This window comes from Lissotriton vulgaris, chromosome 2_2, assembly GCF_964263255.1.
Source record: "Lissotriton vulgaris chromosome 2_2, aLisVul1.2, whole genome shotgun sequence".
NCBI classification, from domain to species: Eukaryota; Metazoa; Chordata; class Amphibia; order Caudata; family Salamandridae; genus Lissotriton; species Lissotriton vulgaris.
Genome location: NC_141688.1, coordinates 115,811,268 through 115,836,624, shown reverse-complemented (window position 1 = coordinate 115,836,624; position 25,357 = coordinate 115,811,268). Strand labels below are relative to the sequence as shown.

Sequence of the window (25,357 nt, the reverse complement as noted above, 5' to 3'; positions counted from 1 at the left end):
TGTACATTCTTATGACATGAATTGAACGTAAAATGCTTTGTGACGTGGGCCTTAAGAGCTCATGCTGTTCGTCGATTGTCGCACCTCATTCTAAATCCTTCAAACAATCACCTTTCAATTTTAAACAGAGGTATCGCCACTGGAATCTATTCAACCAATTGCCCAGAAGCCTGTCACTACGTCGCCAGTGACTCAAGAGCCAACATAATCATGGTTGAAAATCAGAAGCAGCTGGACAAAGTAATGCAGGTAAACTGTTGCATGTGTGCATGTATGTGTATGTATACAGCGTACGCCTGTCAACATACACAGAATCAGACTGCAAGGCTGCAGGAACAGTGGCAGCTTTTATAGTGACTCAGGCAAAATACAACTTTCCTTCGCCTTGAGTGCTCGACTTACACTTAATAATGAACATTGTTCTGCCTTGCACAATAATTTTGTTTTGCCACTAGGTGGTACCCACGAGCTGCTACATTACCTCTTCTGAAAGCCCGAGCCCTGCAAGATTGTATTGTAGATGTACAGTAACCAAGATTGAAGAGTTAGATAATCAGTAAAGCTGAAAGAGGCACTGTCATTTCTGTTCACTTTTCACCAATTGTCAAAATCAGGCCACATATCTAAGAGTGCTATAAAAAGAAGAATTACAAACTTGCGTTTTCCCAAACTGATAATATAAATATCGTTCTTCCTGTTGTTGAAAACCAAAGCTAAAACAATGGGGAAACTGTCTTCATTGTGAAATAGGTACACATATATGTTTTCTAAATGTTGAATAAGTTTTGTTATACAACGAAGTACGCATATTCAGAAGATAATCATTTCTGTGGTGCTGTGGAATGCAACAGTCCAATAATTATTGTAAATCATGCTTGCAACTTCGTCATACCAGTTTATATTGTCTTTATGAGGTAAGGGTTGTTTTCTAGCCCACGTTGTACTGCCTTTTTCAGGCCTCAAAGTGTATCTTCTTTTGTTGTGGTCTTCGCTCTGGACCATAGGCGACGTGTTGTCTCCTCCGGGCAAATGCAATCAGTATTTCCTCCCAGGTTGACTTGTGACTGTCTCCTGCGACAGAATTCGTCTTTGTTGTGGGGTATGGTCGTGTTTTTTTCCTGGTTCTGCCCAGGTGAACGATCTCCTCATTCTTGCGTGGGCCTCGGGCAGCGTCAGGTTTGTTTTTTAGCCCGTACCTTCCGAGGTCAGACCCATGACACCTCTCCAGTGTTTGAATATTTCCGGGCAAGTCCAAACAGGTGCACCAGGTCCGCGCTGGCTCCTACGCCTCTGGGCCAAATGTCGTGGTATTTGCAGTGTTAGGTAAACACAGCGTAATACATTGAACTGAATTATTTTAAATCGTGCTCTCGCAGCTGTCATCTTACTGCCCAAGTCTGCGTCCCATTTTTCAGAGGCCTGTTAGTTCTGCCCAATATGGTGTATTGTTGGGGCAACATGTCCAATGTTTGAAGTATCCACCATTTGTGTGATGTTGGTTCATGCCATTGTGCAGTGTCAGCCATTTTTGAAGGACTTTGAACCTGGGGTGTAGCCACCGCATAGGTTCTAGTGAGCACGCCTCTGGTTCTGGCGTGTGGAAGGCACAACACCCAGAAATACCTGGCTGTGCTCAGGAACATGGTGCTTACTTGTGTTGTAATATGTAGAGCTAGTGATAACTTGGCCAATCAAGTGCAAAGCACAGGTCTTACCTATATTCTAGTATTATCTAGTAGTGTTTAGTTAGCCCAAGGGATAGTAAATTCCTTAAGGTGTTATTTAGGGTTCGGTGGACAGGGTACTTCGACCATCAAAATGGCTATCATTTATATTGCAAGTCGGGGGAACCGTCATGTTCAACCAGGGGAAAACACGCTGGCTCCACCTGTAGAATCCGTGTGCCGACAGCCAGAACGACACACGACATCAGTGTAAACGCCTAAGACCATCCCCCATCTTTGGGAGCATGTTCTCATGCATTTCTTTCCCACTTCAGCTGACGGCCCCATACAGAAAAAAAGATAACTCCCACATCCCACTACCAGCGTTTCCTGCTCATTTTTATTTTTAAAAACCACTTACTTATGGAAGTTAGTTTTGAAAAACAAAAAAGTTTGTTGAGCAACCTCATAAAACATGGAGGTCCCTCAGCAAACTTACAGTACTGCCTTGAGAGGATGCACTGTGGCCGCGCCAAACAAAGGTCCGTGGTCCCGGTCTCCATATATCCCACTGCTGTTCAGTATGTGAGCGTCAGGTTTGGTCATCATCTGCTGCTCCCTCTGTGAAGGTGGAAATCATTGCATTCAATGCCTGGGATAAAGTTAAGTTTCACTATCATCCTTTTGAGCTCAGTAATTCAGACCACCTCTGACGCTCACTTGGCCAAGCTCGACCCCCCATCCCCATCACCTTCCAATGTATTGCTACATGATTTTACTAGTGAGTGGTAGGAGGTCTACTAAGCGGGCCTCCAGTGTTACTGATCACCTCTCTTTCTGTGACTCTGGTACAAAGCACACTTTTTCTTCCTAAGATGAATCTAGATTTGGCCATTTCCATACCATGTGATAAAAACTGACATCTTTTTCGTGCATCTGTGGCAATGTGTCCTGGGTAGAACTTGTTGATTTTCTGTTAAAATGTATCAGCTTGAAGTCCAGATGTGGTGAGGTAATCAACAGTTGTCCCCAATCAACATTGACTTATTCAGAACTCTAATCTGCAGAATGCAGATAGGCAAACATTTGCAACTTGGCTAAAACAAACAGTAAAAGTAAAAAAAAGAAAATGCCCTAAATCTATATTTGGTTAATTCACAGAATTTGCAAACATTGAAAAATGGACGACACTTGGTACCCCTTAGATCACCTTACATTTTGTATAACACGCTGCTTGTAGAGTTTTCACGTAGCACTAGGAATAGATTCATTGCTGTTTTAGAATGCTTTGCCTATCCATACATTTGTATATGTTTTTGTATTTATACAGAATTGTGTAGTAAATAGGCGCAATTCACAAACGATAACACCCTAGTAGCTACAAATAAAGTCAATGAACAATTCTATCTTGTATCACAGTGGTATCAAGGGCATAAACCCGGTGAAAGGAAGAAACTTTAATTAGACAAGGAAATAACCTAAAAGTAATATTATGATAACCCATCAAAGGTACAGTAAATGTAGGCTAACAGGCAGTTGTATAGGGGATGGCATGTTCCTTTCATAAAAATCTTCTCTTTCCAGATTTGGAACAAATTGCCTCATTTGAAAGCCGTTGTTCAGTACAGAGGTTCACTGGCGCAGAAACATCCCAATTTGTATACGGTGAGTACAGATGCACCGCCATGCTGTGAATGCAGTCTTGGCGTGGGGCTACTTTGTGGATTCTGGAAGATGACTAGAGTGGGTCTGTATGATCACCTAAGATCTGTCAGCCAGGGCCGGACTAGGGAGCCAAAATAGGCCCTGGCAAAAATGCTAAACCTGCCGGCTCCCTTCGCATTCTTGTGCAATCTCTCTCTCGCTTTCCATCCATCCATTCTATCTACCTGCTTCTCACCCCTCTCTCATTACTTTCTCTCTGCCTTCCCACTGCCTCCCTCTCTTGAAGCCTCCCGATACGTGGGAAGCTGAGGAAAGGGACAGAGGCACCAAGAGCTGCCTTGAACCCCAGCTCATCGGTGAAATACCCGGTGGAGTAAAAGGCCAGTCCGACTCTGCCGTCGGCTGCATCTCTCCTCTTCTAGCCGTTCAATCAAAGTTAGAATTGGGGGTCTCTAGTTGGGAGTGTATCTACCATGTCCAAGTATGAACCCTACCTTCTAGTCAGGATTAGTAAAGTACACACCCAACTTTGCCTGTACTTAACCCCTGGTGGATTGGCACAGAGCAATCTGTCGAAATTACAGAGGCAATGTGTAAAGCATTTGTATATAACACACAGTAAAGCAGAGAAAACACTACAAATAGACACCATACCAGTTTGGAAAAATAAAGTATCTTTATATAACCCAAACAAGAACAAAATAACAAAAGTCCAACATACAGATATCAAAATATGACTTTTAAAAGGTACAAAAAGTCCTGGTCATAGAAAATTAGGATATGTCACTTTTTGAGCACAGTGCCTTAGCTGCGTAAAAATTACAGGACAAAAACAGGCGCAGGGAATGTGATGCGTCGGTTCCATACTCACAGGGAAGGTGATGTGTTGGTTCCTTGCTTCAAAGGAGGTGATGCTTTGGTTCCTTACTGCTACACAGGGGAGTTGATGTGTATGTTCCTTACTGAAGAAGAGGCGATGTATCAGTTTCTTACTGCAAGGGGAGGTGATGTGTTGGTTTCTTGCTGAAAAGCCCAGCTTCGTTGAAGATTTGGTGCACAGGTGTGATGTCTGATAAAATTCAGGTACTCTTGGGGTGGTGCAGTGGCAATCCAGGGGCTGCGTCAATTACTGCAGCCATAGACAGGCTTTGCTTCAATTTTTCCAGACCCAAAGCAAGGCCTGCATCAGAGTTGGAGCTGAGGACTTCGGACCCTCAGCACTTGGGACTCAGGCAGCAGCGGTTTCTAGTGCTGCGAACAGGCGCTTGCTGCATCAGACGTTTCAACGGCACTGCAGCGATGCATGTATTTTTTAACCCAACGGCTGTTTGCTGTGGGAAAAATGGCACTGGAAGGGCCATACATGGATCTTCAGCAACCGGAGCGGACAAACAACCTCCAAGGGCCCAGGGATGGAGTTTGGCACCACCAGGCAGGTCAGAACTCCCAGCAGTGGAGTTCAGGAATGCTGTAGGTGAAGACAAGAGGTGGTTGGAAAAATGCGTTGTCGCGCTATGCAAAGCTCCGTGAAATGGTAAAAAATCTCTGCGAGCACGCAGAGATCCACAAACACTGGGAATTGCTTGGTCCGCCTGTTCGCAATGCTTTTTCCTGTTCGCAAACGTTGTTTGCGTGCTCGGAAAGGAAATATCTTGTGAACATGCATGTTGAAAGCGCGAACAATCAAAAAATTCCGCAGAGCCACGGAATGTGGAATTTTTGGCAATTCCGCATTCTCCCCGGAATGCGAAATTACCCAAATTCCGCGAGAGGAACGGAATTTACCGCCCAGGCCTAGTGAAGACCAGGTTGTGTCCCTAAAATTTGAGAACAGGAGGCAAGCTCTACATCAAGCTCTTCGAGATCTTCCCAAGCAGGATTCACAGCAGAGTTCAGTCTTTGTCCTCTTTAAGGTAGAAACAGGTAACTGCAGGCCAACCCAGTAAACCAATACACAGCATAGGGGCAGTACTCCTATTCACAACTCTTCAGCCCTTCTCCTTGGCAGAGGTTCCTCTTGATCCAGAAGTAATCCAAAGTTCTGGGGTTTTAATTCTAATACATATACCTCTTCTTCCTTTTGAGGTCTTTGTTAGAGAGTCTCTCTCGCTCAGTAAAAACCAGTTCTGTCCGCTCAGTAAAAACCAGTTCTGTCCTCCATGGTCCAGCCACACTAGAGGGAATGGAGATAGCATTAAGCATGGTAGCCACAGCCTATTCAGGTGTTAGTGACAACTACTCCAACCACTCTAGCCCAAGAATACCAGTCAGCAGGCAGAGGCACACAGAATGATTAAGCAGGAAAATGCCCACTTTCTAAAAGTAGCATTTCCAAACAGACAGTTTAAAAACCATCTTCACTAAAAGAGGTATTTTTAAATGTTGCTTTTCAGGGAACCTAAACTTCAAATCTCTATCTCTACCCAATTGAAAGTTACACTTGTAAGATGTTACTAGGCAGTTCCAATGATAACCTATGGGAGAGACAGCCTTTCAATTGTGAAAAACTAAATTGGCAGTATTTTACTATCAGGACATGTAAAGCACGCACACACATGTCCTACCTGTCACATACACTACACTATGCCCATGGGGCTACCTTGAGGGTGACTTACATATATTAAAATAGAAGGCCCTAGCCAGTGGATGGACTTGCCAGGTCAGCATGGCATTTTAAAACTGCACTCACAGATACTACAATGGCAGGCCTGAGACACGTTAACAGGGCAGCTCATGTGGGTGGCAAAACCAGTACTGCAGACCCACTAGTAGTGATTATTTACAGACATTGGGCAATAATAGTGCACTGTACTAGGGACATACCTGTAAATCAAATTTGCCAAACATGGATAACCAATCATAGTCACAATTTAACAGGGAGCATTTGAACTTTAGCACTGATAAGCAGTGGCAAAGTGCCCAGGGTACCTATACCAGCAGAAAGAGGGTCAGAAAAATAGGAGGCAAAAAGTTTGGGGATAACCCTGCAAAAAGGGCCAGGTCAAACAGTCAAGAATCACCTACGAATTTCTCAAGGCATGATATTGCAGATGCATTGGATTCGTGGATGTGGTGCTTACACTTTAAAGTTTTTCTTAAGAGCCTTCCCCAGGTGCTGCTGAATGGCAAGTTTGCTGAATACTGACGGTGCCTAGTCTTGAATCCACTACTTGCCTCTTTCTTCCACCACCTACAGTTCCTATTTCTTGATCTCACTTCTGCATCTTCTTTTCCATTCCTGGCTTCTGGCTTTGTCACTGCTCTCCTATCTTTATTCCTTCTTCTGTATCCATTTTCTGCATTTCACTCTGTTGCTCTGGCTCAAGGGTTAATTATGATAAATAAATCACAGTTCCCAACTTGCAATGGTAAAATTAGTCGATCTGGCAAAGCCAAAAGGTGTTGTCTGGGCAGGCTGGTGGCATGTTAATTTGGTATTTTTCTATCGCAAGACTGTGCCGCAAAAACTAAAAAAGAGAAATAAGAAATTATTTCACCACTTAACCATAGCCTATTATTTGATAGCACAGTATGCTAGAATGCACATCACCAGAAAATATGATTCCTATTGTCGCAAAGAAACGGTACTATGGGATTTTAATTACTTTCACCCGAAGACATAGTTGAAATGCACAAGGAAGAATTAAAAACCAAAAGGCTAAACAATGGAAAGAAAAAAATATTGGCAAATAAAGTGTTAGCTCACCTACCCTAGCACCAATGAGCACTTTTTAAGGTGGATTTGTACATGTGATCAGGAAAGAAAACGTCATCATAATGCAAGAAAACTGATATCAGAAATGGCTCCTCCATTGTCCTCGTCTGTAAACTGTGGTAGATCCAAGGGATAGATAGATAGATAGATAGATAGATAGATAGATAGATAGATAGATAGATAGATAGATAGATAGATAGATAGATTAATCAGGTCTGAATATGGAAAGATGTATTTCAATGTACGACCACTGTTCAGTTGACCTAAAGGAGGAAACTTGTACACAAATGGTTGCCATTTCATACAATTGACCAGCATAGGAAAGAGTGAATCTACAAATCAGAGACTAATTTGCTTAAAGAGTTGTGATTTGAGTTTATTACCCTAATATTACATTGTGATGTATTCGGATTTCACGCAAAGAATCAGCACCCACATACACATATGTATCTGCATTACCAGAATTTATGCAAGAATTCTTGTTGGCCAGCATGAATGTACAACGCACTTTTGAATCATTTGAGTTTGTTTACCACTCTCTTCCAAAACCGCAAACACAGCTTCATTTTTGTAACCATTTACCATTTCTTTTGTTGAATTTGCGGACTCCCTTAAATTGCATCTTCAAAGCTCTCATCTCAGTGTGGTAAGATATATTATCTTAACTTTCAGATTTCATGTCCATAGAGGTTTTTTGCTGAAGCCACCATTAAACTCTGCTTCAAGAGTAACTCCCATTAACATTAGTTTTTCAGGGATATTTTTAAGGGATCTACATCTCTTTTTCTAAGTGTGAAGGAGGCCAGGACAGATGTCAGCTGGTCCAGGCCCTTTTTGCAATTGAGAATAGGGGGCTTGGACAGCTGTCATCTGACACACCGTACTTAGGGTGCAAAATGGTAGAGACCAACTGGCCAACCAAAGTGTTATCTACAATGAAACTGGTGCCAGAGAACCTGTCGGCTGTCCCAGGGCTCCTTCACCTTCATTGAGCCTGATACTCCAAAATAAATTTATAGGTATATTTTTACTCGTGTAAATCTAGTTCTGCACCAAAGAGTAAATCTACACTCAGAAATGGTGACTGACAAAAAGTAAATATTTACATCAAAGCATAGACTTGCATGCCTACATGTCTGTAACCCCATTATTTCTGGGGTGGAGGTATCAAGTAATTATTTTAGAAGTAGATGAACGTCTCCATCAATATAAAATATAAATGTGAAATATTTATTGCAAGCATAAACTAACAAAATGTCACAAAATACAAACTCATTTAATTCAATGTGTATTAAATAATTTAATATATGTATTTAATTCATATATTATATTTCTTAAAGAATGCTTTAAAAATAATTCTACCCACAGTGACCTTTTTTTTAATGTAATATGTATTACATTTTGATAAAAGTTATGTGTTGAATTAATTTATTATTTCTTATTAATTTAAAAAAAATGTTAAGAAATGTTTAAATGTGTAGTTGTATTTAAAATAAACTTTATTATTACATTGTAAAATACTAAAGTAATTTTAAAAAAGTTATAGATTTTGTTAACGTTAAACAAATATATACATATATAAGTGTGAGACAGATAAACCTCCTGCTCTGGGGTAAATTGGGGTCGAGTTTTGTAAATCCTAGCAGATCTGGGGTAACACATTCCTTCCGTCCCCTGGGCAAGGCTGGGGAGGTATTTTTTCTATTGTTGTTTTGCTGTGTTGATAACATTATTTCGAGCACACGGCTAAAGCTGTCGCTTGCCACGCCTAAAAATGTACGTATTGGAGTCACCACCCAGTTTAATGTGCTTACTAATAAAATAATGCAGTAACATCAATAAAATGTCTGAGTGACTCTGTCCTAAACAATGTTTTAGGTTGACTGATTACCTTACTTACACACACACTAACTCGAAAGGGTCTCTTGTAGCGGGAAAGAGGTTTGAGACAGAGAGACTGTCTAATGTGTGGGCTTATGTAGAAGCTGCATGTGGTGAGAGCACGTCTTCCAGGTCCCAAGGTCACAGTTGGCCAGCCAATGACAACATTCCAATGGTGCTATGGCTCCCAACATCACCTCTGTAACTAAAAAATGCAGGGTCCTCACTCATAGCTAGTGGTGTTCAAGAAGTATAACTGTTAATATAATTTTCAGCTGCAAAACATCAAGAAATGGCCCATCTGTATAATTTAACACGCCTCATTTCCTGCAGGGTAAAACTTCATGGCCACGTTGGTTCCAATGCTTCATCATCACACGTTCCTACTACCTAGCTGTCTTCAATCTGTACCAATGCTTCATTTGTAAAACAAAATAAGTGTCAGGGCTCTCGTCAGGAGGCCACTGCAGTCTGCACCACAAATTGCCCCAGCCATGCTGCCAGTAACAACACAACTACTAACCATCAAATGTCTGCAAGTGTGAGAATTGACACTATCCTAGGCCCCCAAAGCTGGCTTGGGTGGCAGGGAATAGTCATTTTTAATGAATATTTAATTAATCAGTGACTGTTGTTGTGGTCATCTCTAAATTAGCCAGACAGAACCACCTTGTGGCAGACTGTCACAAGCACCAGTGTTGACAATTATGTGCTAGTGCCTACCACCGGAAACCACCAGCTCAAATAAAGCACTGATCTGTACTGAACCTTCAAGTTACAAGACGTGTTTGCAGGTTATTTAAATGCGCCTTATGTGACCCAGGATGACTTAGATTATCTTGCACTGTTTTCTAGTGGAAAGAATTCCTGGATTTGGGAAGTGCAATCCCTGATGCGAAGCTGGAAGAGATCACCAGCTACCAGAAGCCAAATGAATGCTGCGTGTTAATTTACACCTCAGGCACCACCGGGGAGCCCAAAGGAGTGATGCTCAGCCACGACAACGTAGGTTCAATGTAGGCTTTTATAGATACAATGGTTAATGAATGCATATACCTAGGGGGAGATGCTGGATTGAAACAAGTGGGTACAGAGACATATTCTTTGAACTACTGAGTGTCATTGTGTGTGCAGTGACATCAGTGAGGGACCATCTAGCCTGCATATGCCCTGTTTGCTAATATACTCAATTCATTACATTTAATTCTGTTGAATCCTTCTGTGTAGAGTTATACAGTCTGTGCAATGGAGTTGGTTATATGGGAACATGGGACCACTGGGCCAGAGACCATAGAAACCTACTGAGTCCGCCCAAGTAACTCTTGCATACAAGTCAGGGCAGACAAATCATTAGCGGTAACTAGGTAACAAGGTCCATCCCTTCTTAAGGCTCTACCACACCTGACAATCACTCACCTTCCCTTCACTCCCCTGAATCCACAAAAATGTACTATAACCAGAACAATTCATTCAGGGGCAGAAACCTCCCCTCCTTGCCTTCTGCTCCCCCCACCTCTCTTGGAGGCACTATCTCCTCTCAAAATAGTCTTCCTGATCCTTGACTAGGTGATGCTGAGATTGTTGTGAGAGACACCAACATGGGTTATGAGTACATACAAACTTTAAAGTGCTAAATCACAGTGTTAAAAACCGTGGTGGTATAAAACATTATATTTGCAGTCATTATATTATTACATGCGACAAAATACTCTTCCATTAAATGGAATTAGGATATTGCAAGTCACTGAGGAGTTACATATAGAGCAACACGTCTGAAAGCCGAGCTCCTTTGTAATATCAATGAACTCCTAGTGGCTGCTGAGTATTCATCTCAAGAAAATGCTTTCCACAATGTTCACAGTCTCTGGGTGGAGGTATTGTACCGTCACAAGTTAACTGCAATGAAATAACACAGTACAGTAGTGATGCGATTCTCAAGCTACCGGTGACAAGTAATGTCAGAGTTATGTTATAATTAGGACTCCCGGTTTTATGGTATTTATTTATTTGACATTTCTGTCTGTATTTATCCACATTTATTTTTTGCAATTTTATCTGTATTTATCCATATTTATTTTGGGTTTTGTCAAAAATTACGCTGAAATTAGTATATTTCCAATTAAGTAAAAATGCACTCATGTGTGAATGCCTACTAGTTTTCAATGCTATAAACACCCCCAGAAGATAAATCACTGCACTTATAAGGAAATATGCAAATTTCAGGATCAACCTTGTGGATATCTACTGCTGTTTAAGCCTCTTTACTAAAATTCCTTTCTTTTTCATCCAGCCCCCTTACCGATCAATCCACACAGCTACTGGCCTGGCAGTCATGACAGACAGTATTTAGAATTACTCGAAATGTAAATGTAAATGTATTTGAGCTTATATAGCGCACAGCTACCCACAAAGGGTTTCCCAGCGCTTGCTTAGGGAACCCGTCCTGGTATTCCCCTGTGAGATATCCCCGGCAAGTTATCCACAAGGTGAAAGCCAGGCATCCCGCCGCGAGGGGCCGTTGTGGAGATTAAGCAAGCTATTGCCCAGAATCGCAGAGTGTGAACCCGTGAGTCGAGAAGGCACTGGAGCGAGAATTATCGAGTCCGTGGAATTTTTTGAGCCCAAGACCCGCCGGGGCGGGGAATTGAACCCTGGTCCAGGGTCGATCTCAACTTCCGGGTCTGCCGCCTCTAACCCCTGAGCCACACTTCCCCACGAAAAGCAACCCAATTTCCGTTTTTATCCACATTTAAAAATAAATACAGACAAGAAAATAAATGTTTTCTGCCTGTATTTATCTGTAAAAATCAGTAAAAACGGAAAACAGGGAGCCTTAATTATAATGAGAATAGATTTCAAAATTTCAAGATTTTATTTTGGGTGATCGGTCTTTTTAAAAACAAAAACCATTACACCAAATATTTTTTTTTAAATAGTACTACTACATATAAACACATAGGCCCACATGCATCGAGGGTTTTTGGAGTCGCAAACGGTGCGATTCCTTAAAATCGGCCGTTTGCGATTCCAAAATCCATTTTTGGAATGCATCATACATTTTCAGAAATCGCAACATTTTTGCTATTTCTAAAAATGCGATTGCTTTCAAGAAATCGCAAATTTGCGATTTCTTAAAAGCAATGCATGATTAGTTTTAAAATTGCGAATTCGCAATTAGGGTGTCAAATTTACCGAGTGGTTGAACCACTCGGTAAATTTGCAAAAAGTGTTAAAAACGCAGTAAATGCATTTTTTAAACATTCCTGTTACGGACACACATTTCCTTAGGACATGTGTGTGTGCAACATGATGCGAAAACAACATTTCATGGGTGCAGGGCCCTCACCACCCTTGAAATGCAATCAGGATTTGCGATTTTCAAAGTGCGAATTCGCAATTCCCATTGATCCCTATGGGCCTTTTGGCCCATAGGATCAATGTGAATTGCAAATTCGCACTTTGAAAATCGCATAATATTTGCGATTTGGTAGAAATTGCGATTTCTACCGAATCGCAAATAATTTGCGAAAATATTCATGCATCCCGTTTTGCGAATTCTAAAATGCAAATCGCTATTTTTCGCACTTTAGAACTCGCAAAATCCCGGGATGATGCATGTGGGCCATAGAATCGTTTGCAGAATCTTACAAAATTAATCTATAAGGTACTTTTATGCGTCAAATATTTAAAATGTCATCTTTAAACGAAGGTTTAAAAAAATCATGTCTTTCTAACATCAATATTATTAAAAACAGCCTTTGACTATTCTTAATTTTCTGGTTGACCGTTAGTTTTTTATAGAGAATCTTTTTCGCTCTCTATAGAGTTTGCCCCGATTTCCTATAAATACACATTTAAAATTTTCACCCCTCTACCTAATAATGGGATTGAGGACCCACCGAACCAGGTGGTTACAGCTTCTCTACATGAGCGTATATTCAAACTATTCAGTAGGGATTTTAATAGTGCCTTCCGTTCATTTAGTATCATAGGGCATACACAAAAAATGTGTTGAATAGATTCATCTTTATATCCACATAGTCTGCAGTCTCGATTTTCCCTTTTATCCTTCCATGCTGGGATTAAGTCTTTTGTTTCCCACATGCCCAGACGAGACCTCATAAATTGATGGTTTAGAGTAAGTGAGAAATATGCTGATAAATATTCCTGAGGTTTCCTTTTCCCATATGAATTAATAACCGTCCAGGCATGCCGTCTTTGCAGTAGGGCGTTATCATCCATTGAGTGTGACAAACATTTTATTGTGATGTTGATTAGTTTGTTGAATGCCTTTTTTCCTATGCTAACATTCCAAACATCTAGGGCAGAGAGGTCCTTTATCACCTGGTTTAAGTAACTACCCCAGGATCCTTGCATTTTCTTTTCTTTTTGTCTTTCTATTTCTTTCCAGCATAGGTGATCTATGGTTCTGCTTGCAGAAGCACGCAACCTCCAGCACAGTTTTATGAATGCTCTTTTGCTGCGAAATTCCTGGTTTAATAAGCCAAACTCTAGTCGCACCTAAGCAGGCGATGCGCTTTGCTGGATATGAAAGACTTTTTAAAATACTTTTGTTAGTATTTTGTTCAAGGCCGGGATTTCACATCCTTTCTTTATTTTGGTGCCATAGGTTACTGTTGGCGTTCACTGTGTCTGCATAACTGTTAATAAGTTGCCATATGATGGACCGCTTAATTTCTTTTTTAATACATTGAAGGCATATATCAGGTTTTGAGATTTTGACTTCATTGAAATGAGCTGTGATTTGTGGGTTAATTTTCGTTCTATCATAAATCCAAGATATTTGTAGGAAGCAACTATTTCGACTTTCTTCCCCTCTATATGCCATATATATTTCTTGTTTTTATTTTTGGCATCTACTAGCCGTACGACCTTTGCTTTTGATAAATTCAGTTCTAGCCCTTGTGCTGTCAAATATTTGGCTAAGGCACTCATTCCTCTTTGTAACCCGATTTGCGTTTGACTTAGGAGTACTAATTCGTCGGCGTACTGAAGGCACCTAATTTCCTCATTAACTATCGATGGTGTGTGACTATTGATTTCCACAAGGGCATCTTCAAGATCAGATATGTACAGGTTAAAAAGAGTAGGAGCTAGCAGGCACCCCTGTTTCAGACCATTTTGGGTGTTTATTTTCTTTGTTACCCACCGGCCTTCTCCTAACTTTACCCGGCTCTATGTACGTGAATATAATTCTCTGATGGCCTTTAACAGATTTATGGGGATGCCCCAGCTGGCCAGTTTTTCCCATAGACGTGCACAGGGCACGCTGTTGAAAGCTTGCTTAAGATCCACAAAACAGGCGAACAGGCAGGTGTTCTTAAATTTAGCTTTTTTGGCTCACAATGTTAATGCCGTTAGATTTGTTAAAATTCCTGCTCCCCCCGAAACCCTGTTTGAGATCTCGGGATGCGGTTGTTTTCATCGGACCATATTTTGTTAGTAGGCAACTTGCTTATAACTTTGCTTCAACATCTATTAAAGCAATTAATCTGTTATTGGACGGCATTGTTGAATTTCCCCCTTTGAAAATTGGCTGGATAATACTTCCCCTCCAGGATTCAGGGATTCTGTTTGTTTCAAACAATTCATTAAAGAGTGTGGAAAAATAATGTGCCCAATATAAAGCTCATCCCTTGAAAAGGGCATTTGTGATGCCATTTGGTACTGGTGCACTCTCCGAGTTTAGCTTTTTGATGATTTTTATTAGTTCGCTTACTTCTGTTAATTTGTCGGAGATTTTACATTTCGGGGGAGATTGGTTTGTTATACACATTTATGCCCCCAGGGAGACTCTGTGTATTTTGTTCTATGTGCCTTCTACTGTCCTTTTTTGATGATGGACTACCTGGGGTTGATTTAAACTTTGGTTCTTTGTACATACTCATTATGTGAGCTGCCCATGCTTCCTCGTTTATCCCTGCATTTTGATGTCTGTTTTTTCCGAGTGTCGGTGTATTTATCTGAGACCAGAAGTGTTTTCCATTCTGTTGTTTACTAGCCAAAAGGAGTTTGTTCCATATTGCGACCTGATAACTAGATTTAGCTGCTCTGCAGTTTTTCTTATACTGTTCTCTTACATTTTTAAGCAAGCTTCTGTCAGGTTTTCCCCCTGTTTTTAATTGGTTTGAGATTGCTCTTATTCTACGCAGTATTAGACTTTTTTGTTTGCCAAGTTCATGATTAAACCAGGGATGGTGACTGCTTGTCCGCGTGTGCTTCTTCTGGGGCCTAGCTGAATGTTGACTCTTGTTATCCGAAAAACATTCCATTAAGGATCCTGTTAGGATGTCCCAGGCTCTTACTCTTTCACCCTCCCTGATTTGCGGTGGATCTGGGCTTGCGGATTCCACTGAACTTTCTTCACTTGTACCCGCTTGGCGGTATACTTCTGCCATCACCTTTTCAATCCCTATTCCATGCCATTTCAGTCTTTTTAAATTGTAGACTTGTGGCGTGTAGAAAAGATTTTTTGCTGCTGTCAGCCTGGCTGTAAATTGCCCCAGTTGCAATAATTGTGGCATATGATCGCTCGCTATGAGTGGTACAATTAGGAATTTTTGTGTTTGGCATGCTACAGATCCACTCACTAAGGTATGATCGATGGTTGAGCTTTTAGACCCACTTAAAAAGGTTATTGCCGCCAGTGAATCATCTTTTAAATTTCCATTGAGGTGAATCAGTCCTAATGATTCAAGTTGTCGTCTGAAGTTGTTTCCCTTTTTATTCATATTCCCTGGGGAAATACATAAGTTAATATTAATGTCACCGGAAATGATGAAGTGTGCCTGGCAATACAGCCTCTGTAGTGATTTTATTATTCCTAACAACATATTCACGTGCTCGTCTTTTGTCTCCTCACTTGGATGGATGTAAACATTAAGTAGTATTAATATTGTTACAGACCCATCGCTTTTGTGCTGTTCCAGTTTGGATACAAGAACCCAAATCGTCCCTATAGTTTTTCTAGAGTCCAATCCAATTTGGTCGAGAAATAAGAGGACATACCGCCCTCTGGGTGTCCAAATTTTGCTGATTTTATTGCTGGCTCATGATGGCCGGCAAAGCCTATGATATTGTTCGGACTTATGCTCCACGTTTCTTGGGATAAGATGATATTGTGTGCTTGCAGGAATTCCACTGCACCGGGGTTTCCTATAAGATTTTCTAGAACGTGAGTATTCCAAGAGCAAATGTTGATAACTTTTTGAATTTCTTGTGGTACTTTGGTAATCAGATCATTGAGTGTCTGTAGCTTCTTGTCAATACCTACTATGTATATTGCCATTATGTTTAATAGATCTACTTCAATATCGTGTTTGTCCGCTAGGTGAGAAATTGCTGTGGAGATTGTCTCCAATGTTGACAATAGGACTCCCCAGGTACTGGAAGGGGTTTGATCCTCAGTATTTGTTGGATGAATGAGTTTGATTGGGGAGGAATGATTGCTTGGTTCCAGATGTTGGGCCCCCAGCTGTTGTAAGATGTCTGAGACCTTTAATATTTCCGTTATTAACGAAAGCGAGCTTAGTTGTGTCCCTATGTCTAAAGCTAGAGGACTTTCAGCCTTGCACACGACTATCCCTTCTACTTGGAGAGGTGAAGGTGACACGCCCTCTCCTATAACTGATGAGGTCTGTTGATTGTTCCAGTTTAGTGTCCTCCTTATGCGTAAAGGAGAAGTTGTTTCCAACAGTTCCAATGATTTGGGGTCAAGCTGTTTTTCTTGGGCAGGTGACTAATAGCTCCTGTTGCTGAATATAACTGAGTCCCCCCCCCTGCTCTTCCCAATTACTGAGATTGAAGGAAAAGAGAGTGTTTCACTTGAGTTATGATTGTGAATTACTGCATTTGTTGTTATTTTCCTGGCTGAGTTTATTGCTGTGTGCGTGCTTACTGAGTACTTCTGAATTGAGATCTCAACAACAATTTCTTGGCTTTGTATGTCGTTTGTGACTACTTCATTGCTTACAGAATGTAAATCCATTCCTATTTCATGATCAGACAGCGGTTTTATTAAAAATGCACCTTTGGTTTTGTTTTCCGTCAATGGTGTCGCACTGTTTTAAGGTCCCTTTTTTGTTGACCCTTTTGCGATTAGGAAGTTTGTTATCTTGTATCCCTCTTTCCGTTTGCTATGGGCCATTCTTGCTTTCTTCATAGCAGAGGCCTTACTGGGAGATTCCTTTTCATTTTCATTCTTTTCATTTATGTCAGTCCGAGGTATTTTTAAATCCTGTTGTTTCTGTCTGGGGGGAATCTTTCCTTAGCCTCTTTGGGTATCTCTGATTCCCTTGTGAGAGGCCTTCCCCCTGGTCCTGGACCTGGTCCTGGTCCTGATACTGGGCCTGGGCGGCTCTATTTTTTCCTGAGCGCATTTCTAATTCCCTTACTGCGTCTTTGTTGCACTTCTTGCCGTTCCCTTCCCCTTGCTGGATGTTTAAATGACCCCTGACTTTTTGTATCAATTTTTACCCCCATGCTGTTTTGCTTGATAGCTCCTCCGGTCCTTCAGTTTAGGATTTAAGGGATGATAAAAACTCTGTAAGCAGTACTCAAAACTGTACTCAAGCAGAAACCTCCAGCAGTGATCCAGGCCTGTGTTCTCTATTTTTTTTTTAAGTATACGGTGAATATCACTTGCAATACAGATGGCCACTTAGCTAAGATTATATGCAGATGCCAGTGATAGGCTTCATCCACCGCCACCCCTTTGTTCACATAGGCCACCGTCTCCTGTACTCACAGACTCTCCTTGAATCCCGCGCAGCTCCTCGCCGTGTCTTCACAGGGTCCTTGCTCTGCTGCTCTCAAAATGAATTGCAGCTCCTGACAGGAAGGAGGGTACTCGTGGCTTTTCTGCCACACATGGCAATCTTTTTGCGGCCCCCTTCCGCGATGAGGAGCCCACACGGCTCACACGGTCTCTGCCACGCAAGAAACCTACAGATAGCAGAAGGCAACACTCGGCTCCCACCGCACTGTGAGGCACTCAATAACACCCTGCCGGTCTTGCCGCATTGGGGACAAATCGCAGCTTTCTTACATAAAGTAAATTGCGGCTCCTGCCACACAAGAAAGCAATTTTCAGCTCCCGACGCACTAGGCGGCAACTTGCAGCTCCTGCCACACTGGAAGGCAACACGCGGCTCCTGCCGCTCTAAAAGGCACTTTGCACTGTGCACTGTGGCACTGTGCGGCAACTGGCGGCTTTCCGCCGTGTCCAGAAATGCCCGGCGGGTGTTACCGCGATGAAGAGTGATTCGCGGCTCCGAAGTCCTGCCGCGTTGGAAAGCCTGGCTCGCGGTTCACAGAGCTCACGGGAGAGCACTGTAGCTCCAGCAGCAACAGCCGTAGCTTCTGGCGTCTGTCGTCACTTCCGGTCAGGGAGATAGTATCTGCTTGCCATGCCCTCCTTGCAGCTCCTCCTGGTCGTGTCTCTCCTCCTCCTGCCGGCAGGAACAGGAAGCAAAATAGTAGAGACAGGCTTGTATAAGGGCTGTAGGAATTTTTTTTTCGCAAAGAGAACATAGATTGCTGAAAATTGCGCCAAATGTCATGAAATACACTTGTGGGTGTGTTGCATGAAACTAGAGCACAAAGACATACCCAAAGTTCAGAGGTCCGGAATGATATCAACAGGAAACTGGTTTGATGAGAAAATGTCGTCAATTGTCTCATCAGAGACATTTTTTGCCTGAACCAATCGGCCAAGTGCAAAATTATGAAAAATGTTGCACCTAAACATTTATGCACTGAAAATTCAAGAATTTAGCAAATCGTGACAGCATGATAGTTTAGTGTGGGCCTAGTCTTTATACAGAAATCACAAGCCTCCATGTGCCATAGTGTAATAAGGATTTAAAACCATCAAAACAAAACGAGAGGACAGTTATCCTTGTTCCAGAACAGTGCTTCGGGGGACTGGACCGCGCCATTTTTGGATTAAGGGCTGGCTTCGTGTTGTTGAATTGAGATGAATGTTCATCTAAAAAGGGGGAATAATAATTTGTTTACAAATGTAAACAGTTTCAGAATTGCAACAATGAAACAAGTAGGAAACCGATGTCCTTATGTTTTGTTTCCTAAAGTGTGCATTTTCTCGCTTGCCAACTTAACATTGGCGAGTGCGAGCAAGGAAAAAACTCCGCCCTGCGATTTTTTCAGAACTCTGCACACTACGCGGAGCGTGGAGCATGGAGTCAGTAAAAAACCTGCAAAGTCAGCGAGTGGAGCGGAATTTCATGCCCAGGTCTACATGAAAGACACAAAGGCATAACACGGATGTATAGAGCAGCACCAGGAACCTGAACTGATCACAACACTATTTAAATCTACGCTCAGTATTGCAGACTTCAATATATCATTTTTAAGTGACCGATAGCACCTTCTACTGTAAACTCATACAGTCCCCAAATGTCACCTTTATTCTCTTACCACATTGTAACTCGTTTTCCGTTTTCTAGAAAATCTAACATTTAACTTGAACTAAAAATTTGAGCAGCACCTGTTCCGCTGTCTCTTCTGATTTGGGATGAGGGGTTATTGGAACGGACAGACAAACAAACAAAAAACAAAAGAAAGAGAGAAATAAAACCATTGACAGCGGGGTGAGTGATGCTGTCACAAAGGCTCATTTACAAATCTAAAAATTCATGGTATTCACAGTTTTCGAGGTCAGGCAGCTAGCTTGAAATCTTTACCAAAGAAGGATAATATATTTGTACTTGCTGGGAAAATGTTTTTAAAAATTATTTACAGATATATATATTCAGAGCGGCTAACCGGGAAAAAGTGCCTATCAATTCTGGTACAGGCATCAAAGAGTGTGTTGCCTCCTGGTGTGCTTGGTTCTCATCCACCACAAAATAATGCAATAACCATCTCACAAAAATGCTTTGGTGGTACTAGTTTGTTACAGAGGGACCACAGAGGGACCACTTATAATGGTTTGTGTAGTGTGTGACACAAGAGTGAAAGACTTGAGAATCCCAGGGACAAATCAAGTCAGAAATGCTATATTGCACTCTTTTAGCCATATCCTTACATTTTTTGCTCCATTTGTCTTATAGATCACGTGGACCGCAGCTTATGCCAGCAGAGCTGGAAATATGATGCCAGCGGAAGTGCAGCAGGAAACTATAGTCAGTTACCTGCCTCTGAGCCACATCGCCGCTCAGATTTATGACCTCTGGACCGGAATCAAATGGGGAGAACAGGTTTACTTCGCAGATCCAGATGCACTGAAGGTATGGAGGTGGCAGTATGTGTGTGTGAGTATAGTCAATAAAATACACCTATAATAAAATGACTTGGTGTGATGTTACTGAGATTGAATGCCACATGCAGGGCCGCATTGGCCGTAGCGTGCACCGGGCATTTTCCCAGTGAGCCGGAAGGGTGGGGGACAGTTTTGGAGCAGTGGGGGCCATTTTTTTTGTTACTGGGGGCCGGTTTTGCAGCAGTGCTGGAATATTGGCCCCCTGTAACAAAGTAACATAAGCAAGCACAGTAGTGTTTCCCACCAGCACCCACCCCCACACCGGTGGGTCTCACTTCATTGCCAGAGCTGGTTTGCGTTCTCAGTCCGGCATGACGCGAGTCGCTTTGACTGAGGTCAATAGGGTGGAAAGTAACATGCTATCTACACAATTAAATATTGGTGAGTATGTTTGTGTGGGTAGGTCTCCCTTTCCAGCGAAATTAATATCCAAATACTGTTAGCCTTAAAAGGTAACAACGTACAGAGTGGGATATTCTCAAGAACGTGTGATAATTACTGCAAACTTAGCTTAACTCAATTCTTCATATAGCAGTCTATCGCGGGAAAATAACGTTGTGTTAACTAAGTATTCACAACATGGAGGTCCCATGCGATAGGTCCAAGACAACACTCCAAATGTCCGTGATAAGGACAACGCAGAAATGTGAAACACAATTGCAAAAAAAGTTGCAATGATGCTAATCGCGATACAAAAAGCAGCAAAAAACAGCGACAGGCCTGCAAATCCCACACGTCATGTGGGAAAATGCACTATAAAAGCAACAAAAAGAACACACCATAAGCAATTCAAAGTGCGTAGCACCATGGATGCACCCGGACGGAGTGCAGAGGTTAACGCGTGCTGCACGGCCAGTAGCTTTGTCTGAGGTGGGATGGTGGTAGTCCGCTGTGTTGGTACCATCAGCCTATGGGCAATGGTGGTCAAGATGCAGAGGATGGTTGTCCCTGTAGTGGGCAATGACATTCTTTGGTGTTGGGTCTGTGAGCTTGGTGAGTTTTCATAAGGTTGCTGTCTTTGTCTGCGCTGCCTCAGTGTTGGTCCAGGGGTGGCGGTGGGGGTCCGGGGGTGTGGGGGGTCCTGGGGTGGTGGCGGTGGGTGTTGTGGCCCTCTTGGGTGTCCAGCCTGCATGACCAGTGGCTCCATGGCATCTGTTGCTCTTCAGGTGGGGCTCTGGGCAGGGCTCCACTTTCTAGTGCAGTCTGTCGTCCGACTTTACACCAAGTCAGAGCAGGTGTTTGTTGGACAGGCCTCGTAGAAGGCCCGCTCCCTCCCCGCATGACGGGGCCCGGACCCCTGCTCTCCCTGTATCCCCGACAAGAACCATCCCGGCAACCCACCGGGGCAACCCCGACCCGTCCACAACGGAACTCCAGCCCCCGAACACCCCAGTATCGGCTGGCCTGGGCCCCCGTCAGCACCACTGCCCCGGCCCAGCCGCCATCTTTGGACACTACATAACTAGGCCGCGTGGCCTCGGCTCGACCCCAACCCTGGGCCTGGCCAGGCCCCGACATCGAGGCACCACCATCCACCCAGGAGGTGAAGAGACCACTTGGCAGGTCAATGGGAGAAGGAGTGTCAATGGCTCTCCTCCGCCAGGTGTCGATCGCCCCCGGCCTCCCCGGGCGCTGGCTCCACCCCCCTGCTGGGTGTCTGGACTCCCTCATCCCGGACCTCCCGACCTCCAAGTGCGAGGGTCCGGACATCAAAGGAGACCAGACCTATAACTGGGGCAGCTCCAGAGCAGGAAGGCAGTTATATCCTGGAGTCGAGAGACCCGAGACGAACTCATCCTTGGAGGCCTGCTGGCGCTGCCGCGGCCCTTTCTTGTGAACCATCTCCGAAGCCTGCTGGCGCTGCCGCGGCCCTTTCTTGTGAACCATCTCCGAAGCCTGCTGGCGCTGCCGCGGCCCTCTGCAACGTGAACCATCGTCTTGGCCTGCTGGGGCTGCCGCGGCCCTCGTCATCGTGAACCATCGTCCAGGCCTGCTGGCGCTTCCGCGGCCTTCGTCGTCGTGCACCATCTTCGTAGCCTGCTGGCGCTGCCGCGGCCCTTTCTTGTGAACCATCTCCGAAGCCTGCTGGCGCTGCCGCGGCCCTCTGCAACGTGAACCATCGTCTTGGCCTGCTGGCGCTGCCGCGGCCCATCCCTACGGACCCCCAAGCTCGAGGATTGTGAGCTTCCCTCTTGCTGCTCCCGTACCGGACCGGTACCAAGACTGTCCCGCTACCCCTTTCCCCTACAGAGACTAGAATTGGGAGGATCCTCGTGTCCTGCCCCCGCTGTATCGCTTATCACTTTGCCTCAAGATTCTTATATAAAGTGTGGTGAACTCATCCTTGTGTGGTGTCCATCTGTGGGGGGGAAGTTACTTGTCTGTACGATCACCGGAGACGGCCCTCTCTGGAGGCCTCTCCCCCTGTACTCGGCCGACCCTCCGGGTCCCCGTCTAACAATGGTGGCCAGCGGCGCGATCCGAGCCAACGCATAATCGTACAGAGAGTAACTCACCCCACGACACACAAACACCATGACGACAAAAGAGAGTGGAGCAACGGAAAAATTCCAGATGGAAAAACTAGAAGAATACAGCCACAGAGAATTAAAACAATTCTGCATAGAACTAGGCATTGCTACCACAGGACTGAGCACGAAAGAGGACTTCAAACACGCCTTGGAATCTTGGGCGGAGACGGGTACAGCTGTACCCCAAAACCAAAGCCTCGAGACAACGGAAACAAACACTGCTCCGACAGAAGAAAGGAGACCGGGTCTCTCGCCGGAGGAGGCCCGAGAACGGGAGAAGAGCAGGCTCCACGAATTGGAACTGGCTCGACTCCGCTTAGATGGAGAACTTAAGTTGGTGGAACAAAAAATAACTTTAGAACACTTACGGCTTCGAGAAGAGCGAGAAGAGAAATAAAAGCAGAGAGAGCTGGAAGAGAAAAAACTAGCCTACGAGCATGAGCGCAACCTGAAGGAACTAGAGATCCGAAGGCAGAACAAAGATCTCGGGGTCCCCGGGCACCCAAGCCCCCCTGTCGCTACGGACCCCAAGGTCCACATCCCCAAGGATGTCGTCAGAGAATATTACCGGAACGATGATATCCAGCAATGGTTCAAAGCCTACGAAGTGGCCATGACCTCCCACCGGATTCCCCGGAGCGACTGGGGAGCCGGGTTATGGGAGAGGTTTGTTAACGAAGGGCGAGACGCCCTGCTGCAACTCCCGGACCATCAGATGACATCCTATGACCACATGAAAGCCGCCCTCCTCACTCGATATGGACTCACGCCCGAGATGTACCGCCAGAGGTTCTGCGACTGCAAACGGATCCCGGGTACGACTTGGGTGGAGTACGTGAACTTCTTTAGCCGAGCCTTCGAGGGGTGGATCAAGGGCAGCAAGGTGACCACTTGCGAGCAGCTCTTTGATCTTATTGTATGGGAGCACCTCTCCAACAACTGCTTCGTCGAGCTCAGGCAACACCTCCTCGACAGTAAACTGACTGAACATCGGCAACTCGCCATCGAGGCTGACCAATGGGAGAGCACCCGAGTACCCCGAAACTGGCCCAGCGAACAGAACCGAGCCTCCCAAGGGCCCCATCGCCCCCGAGGGGGAGGAGGAGGCCAGGGTCGGGGCCGAGACACCGTCCCGGTGGCTCCCACCAGCAACACCCCCCCCCCCCCCCGGCCGGAAAAGGGAACCCCCCGATGCGACCAGGTTTTCGCGCCAACGTTACTTGCCATCGATGCCAGCGACCCGGCCACTACGCCAATGATCCCAACTGCCCGAAAAACCAGAGCCCTATGCCCCGCCAGGTCGCTGCCGCCGCTCTGGGAGAGGAACAAACCCAGGAAGAGACTGAAGAGTACGAGCCAGACCAGCCCGAGTGGGAACCAGCCGCCATGTCCTTGGTCTGCCTAGGGAAAAGAGACCTGATCCCACGGGCACCCCTTCCCGCCAACACGCAGAAGTACAGCCAGTGGGTCAACATTAATGGGCACCGGGCGAGGCCCTCCGCGACACCGGGGCCAGTGTGATCGCAGTCCGCTGTCATCTGGTGACCCCGGACCAGATCTTACCAAACATCCTTTGCCCGGTACGGTCGGCCGACAACTCCGAAAGCCTGTGTCGGATGGCCTGCGTCCCCTTCGAGTGGGGAGGAGTATCCGGAATGCTGAAAGTGACTGTCCGCGACGATGCCCCCGTGGACTGCCTCCTGGGGAACGACCTCGAAAGTTCTCCCTGGTCAGCCGTCGAGAGAAGAGAGCACCTGGGGATGCTGGGCCTCCCTGAATGGGTCTGCGTAACGACCCGGTCCATGGCCGCCCGCGCCATCCCCAGTCCCAAAGAACCCGAATGGCCAGAGCCCCCTCCCCGATCGTCCAAGAGGGGGCCACCCTGGAAGCCCGTTCTCCGGAGCACAGCGAAGAAGGACTCGATCGGCTCCGGGACCTTCCCGAACTGGCCCAGTGGCGTCAAGAGGGTGGCCCCACTCAGGAACAATTCCGACAGGAACAAAGAACATGTCCCTCCCTCGAGGGACTCCGGCAGCAAGCCCTCGCCCAGAGTACAGGAGACACCTCGGGGGCCCACTGGATATATTGGGACAATGACCTGCTCTACAGTGAGCAAAAGATTGCTGAACTAGGGGCCAGCCGGGTGCTGGTAGTCCCCCTCCGCTTCAGAGACTTTCTCTTGAATCTAGCACACAATGTGCCTCTTGCCGGACACCTGGGACAAGACAAAACATACAGCTGCCTGGTGACCCACTTCTACTGGCCTAAGATGCGGAATGACGTGACAAACCACTGCCGGGCCTGCCCAACCTGCCAGGCCAGCGGGAAGAGCGGCCGAAAGATCAAAGCACCCTTGCAGCCTTTCCCCATCGTCACCACCCCGTTTGAACGGGTGGGAATAGATATCGTAGGGCCCCTAGAGCCCAGAACAGCACAAGGACACCGATTCATCCTGGTCCTGGTGGACCACACCACCCGCTATCCCGAGGCCATTCCTCTTCGGACCGTGACGGCGCCCGTGGTAGGCCGAGCCCTGATGGGGATCTTCTCACGGGTGGGCTTTCCCCGGGAAGTCGTCAGCGACCGGGGCACGAACTTT

The 25,357-nt window shown here is 45.0% G+C and overlaps 1 protein-coding gene across 3 annotated transcripts in view; it reads left to right on the top strand.

The window, feature by feature from the left end:
• ACSBG1 (acyl-CoA synthetase bubblegum family member 1) overlaps positions 1-25,357 on the top strand; it is a 628,810-nt gene that overhangs the window by 442,112 nt on the left and 161,341 nt on the right. For all 3 annotated transcript variants that reach the window (XM_086959413.1, XM_086959412.1, XM_086959411.1), the window contains exons 5-8: positions 129-249; positions 3,249-3,329; positions 9,781-9,930; positions 20,019-20,195. In XM_086959413.1, the coding sequence (XP_086815539.1) occupies positions 129-249; positions 3,249-3,329; positions 9,781-9,930; positions 20,019-20,195 (529 nt within the window). The remainder of the gene's footprint in view (positions 1-128; positions 250-3,248; positions 3,330-9,780; positions 9,931-20,018; positions 20,196-25,357) is intronic.